General features: G+C 33.1%; 1 protein-coding gene across 1 annotated transcript; it reads right to left on the bottom strand.

The window, feature by feature from the left end:
* Nucleotides 1–272: 272 nt before the first annotated feature.
* Nucleotides 273–2,254, bottom strand: LOC125683930 (uncharacterized). Its single transcript, XM_056141143.1, is given in 7 exon segments — nt 273–419; nt 595–753; nt 857–1,025; nt 1,426–1,464; nt 1,466–1,598; nt 1,929–2,104; nt 2,219–2,254. Coding segments are annotated over 7 exon segments (810 nt in total). The 3' UTR covers nt 273–321.
* Between the last annotated feature and the right edge of the window lie 1,148 nt (nt 2,255–3,402).

Raw genomic sequence — 3,402 nt, 5'->3', positions numbered from 1 at the left:
CGGACTCAATTGAAGCAATTTTTGTAGAGCCAACGCATGGCTTGAATGATATTATGTGTTACACCAATGCAGACACGAGACAACTTTTTTCCAGATTCAATGTAGGCTTTCAATGTCTTTCTATGTACAGTCAATTCAAGTAATGTATGGCCAATTATCTAGAGGCAAAGCAGTCAATTTACTTTAACATTTCATAGATTTCCTTTTTTATCATCAATGAGATGACTAAAATTTATCGGCTCATGAAAAAGAAAACAAAAAAGACTGATACACGTTTCAATCAATTCTTTTTGTTTGCAAATCAATATTTCATAATTTAATCTAATAAAGAAGTCTGTTGCAGGATCTGATCATCTCATTTCTGCCATCTACTCCAACAACATTGAAGCCCTTCCTCAGTCCTGCTTGTAGGGCTTCTCCTGCAAAATATTTTGCCTAGCAATAATCTAGAACTTAGCATACCAATATGTAATTAAGTAAATCAGAAAATTAATAAGTAATTAGCACATTATGAATCTAGACCACCAAACAATGCATTAGCAATCAATAGCATAAATAGTTTAAAATATGTATTACATGCAAGATATACTTTACCTTTTCCACAGTGCAGAACAAGAATATTTCCCTTTTTGTTGACCTGGGAAAATAACTTTTCAAAGAAGGTTGTCTTTGTGGGCCCTTCTACCAATGTTGTCAAAGTTTTTACCTTACTCTTGCTAGAAGAAAGACACACAAAGAGCTGGATGCAGTTACCTGAAACAAAATAGTTTGCTTTACAATACTATGAAAACTTGAAAGCTTAGATAAACTTGCGTTAAAAATTATTAAAAGTTTTATTTCTTAATTTTGAACTTACTCTTTTTGTTGTAATATACAACAACGGTTGTGCCTTTGTTGGGGTATATTAGTTCCATGGCCTTTTTCGTGTCGCTGACTCCGCTCCATGAAGTGGAAATTATGAATGTGTGGTCCTCCTTCGGAGAAGGAAGATCCACACATACGCGGAGTAATGGTTGCCAATCATACTGCAATAAAAATAAATCTGTATGATTGCATTGACTCAATTCCTTTTATATATATATATATATATATATATATATATATATATATATATATATATATATATATATATATAATTCAATAAAAAAAGCAGGAAAATAAACAGTTTCAAAATATATATAGCCAACGCAGGGCTTGAATGATGTTATGTGTTACACCAATGCAGACAATTCATGGAGAGCAAAGAAAAAGATCCAAGGCAATATATTTTGGAAGTGTATATTTTCCTGCTTTTTTTATTGAATTAATTTGACTGTGTGATATCAACTCTTTCTATTTGGATTATATATATATATATATATAATGCTTTATTTTTAGACGTTAACAATATTATTATATCATGATTATATGTTCCATCTTACTTACTATTTCCTCGTTAAAAACTGTTATGTCGACAGTGTTTTCCCACTCTCCCAGCCTTCAAAAATGTTTAGGGATCCTCCTTGAAAACCATGGGTGTTGATTTCTGCCTTGGATCTTTTTCTTTGCTCTCCATGTATTGCGACAGCCTCTCTCCAGGGACACCTCTTTTCACATCTCTGTAAAATATGATATGATATGAAATTGCTTCGCCTCACTGGAACTATCATATAGCTTATACATATAAACCTGTAAACAACAACATGCAGCTCCTCTTGGACAATGAAAGCTGCAGATGCTGTTGTAATTATTGGAAATATATTTAGGATGAATGACATGTCGATATCATTGACATTAACATTATATACATGCGTCCAAATCATAGATGTATCATATACATAAAGCTGCATTTCACATGAAATAGATATCTCATTGATTGCTCTTAGAAACAAGGAAACGATAGAGAACTGATTCCATTATAATATTCCTGAAAATTTTCGTCAACATACCCTATAAACTGACTGAGCTCTTCCTCTGCCTCATCCTCATTAGTCCAAAACTTATTCAAAGTCTTCTCCCAGGGCATTTTTGAAAGTTTGCATACAGCCACCTCCTTTAGATATTCAGCCTCCTGTGATTTGGAAAGATTTGGGGGGGGGAGTAACCTATGAATCTCTGAATCTAACTGGATGTCAGATGATTATATATATTACATCATTCTATATATATCCTTTTTTTATATAAACAAAATTATCTTTGTCATTTCTTCCAAATCATACTCTAAATTGGTGACCTTTACTAGCATTTCCAGGATTGTCTCCTCTGGTAAAGTCATTAAAGCTCTCCAGGGCCTGACTCCTGCACCCCTGGGGCCCTAAGGGCGGGACAAAAACTGCCTAAAATGACAAATTTTCAAAACTCTTCTCTACAACTGCACACTTTTAAGAAAAACTAAATGCATTGTGATGCAGAGCAGGAAGTCCTCTTCCAAAAGTTGTAAATTTCATGATCCTCAGGGTAAGGGTTCTGACCCCAGGGCGGGGTCAAATTTACCATATAGAGTTTATGTGTAAAACACTTAAAATGCATCTTCTTTACTGTTACTAGCATAGCCCTCGGGAGTAGTGATACTTTTTCACTCAGGTGACCGATAAGACCTGTGGGCCCTTTTTTAACATATACATGTATTCCTCAAGTGACACATGTATATATTACACATGCTTCACCTAAACAATAGACTCATTCAGTGAAAGACTCTACTTGTACATTTGAATTTCAATGTCATCTAAGTTCTACATTATTTTGATTCATTGATTATGAGATAATCTTTTTCATCACATGTTTACTCTTTTATCCAGTGGATATGACCTATTACATAAGCATTGATTATTACACTGTTTAGATGTTCATTTTATTATATTGAAGCATATTAAAGCATAAGTCTTTACTTAGATAAGTTTTCCCTTGGAGAGTTTGGTGAGGATAGAAAGCCAAGAATCTGCAGCTGCATTATAAGCAGTACACCCAATTCAGAACACCCTTCAGGAAATGGATGATAGGAGCAAAAGAAAATCTTTGGTATGAATAAGGAAAAAGGAAACAATGCCTAAAAAAATAATAATAATACATAGTTTCTCTGGCAAACAATTTCAAATCTTCTCAAGAAAATCTTTAGAGATGAGCCAAGGTGACTCAGGGGAGCGCTGTGGCCCATGTACCTCTTACTTATCATGTATATCTTTAAATGGAATAAGCATTGTAATTTTTATCTTTATGGAAATAACTTCAATTTTCTTACTAGTAAGTGTAAATTATTAATTATTAACGCCTGCACGTAAATAAATATATTTTCAATAATTATTTGATTAAAATTATACTCACAATTATGATATAATTTTCTTAAATTTTTACATGAAATCTATAACACAAGATTGTCTCGAGGTCAATCTAGAACCTGTGTCATTAAGTTTGTACAATACAAAT

The sequence above is a fragment of the Ostrea edulis genome, chromosome 6 (genome assembly GCF_947568905.1).
Source record: "Ostrea edulis chromosome 6, xbOstEdul1.1, whole genome shotgun sequence".
Lineage (NCBI taxonomy): Eukaryota > Metazoa > Mollusca > Bivalvia > Ostreida > Ostreidae > Ostrea > Ostrea edulis.
Note: the sequence above shows the minus strand (reverse complement) of the source record. Positions and strands in the feature narration are given on the sequence as shown.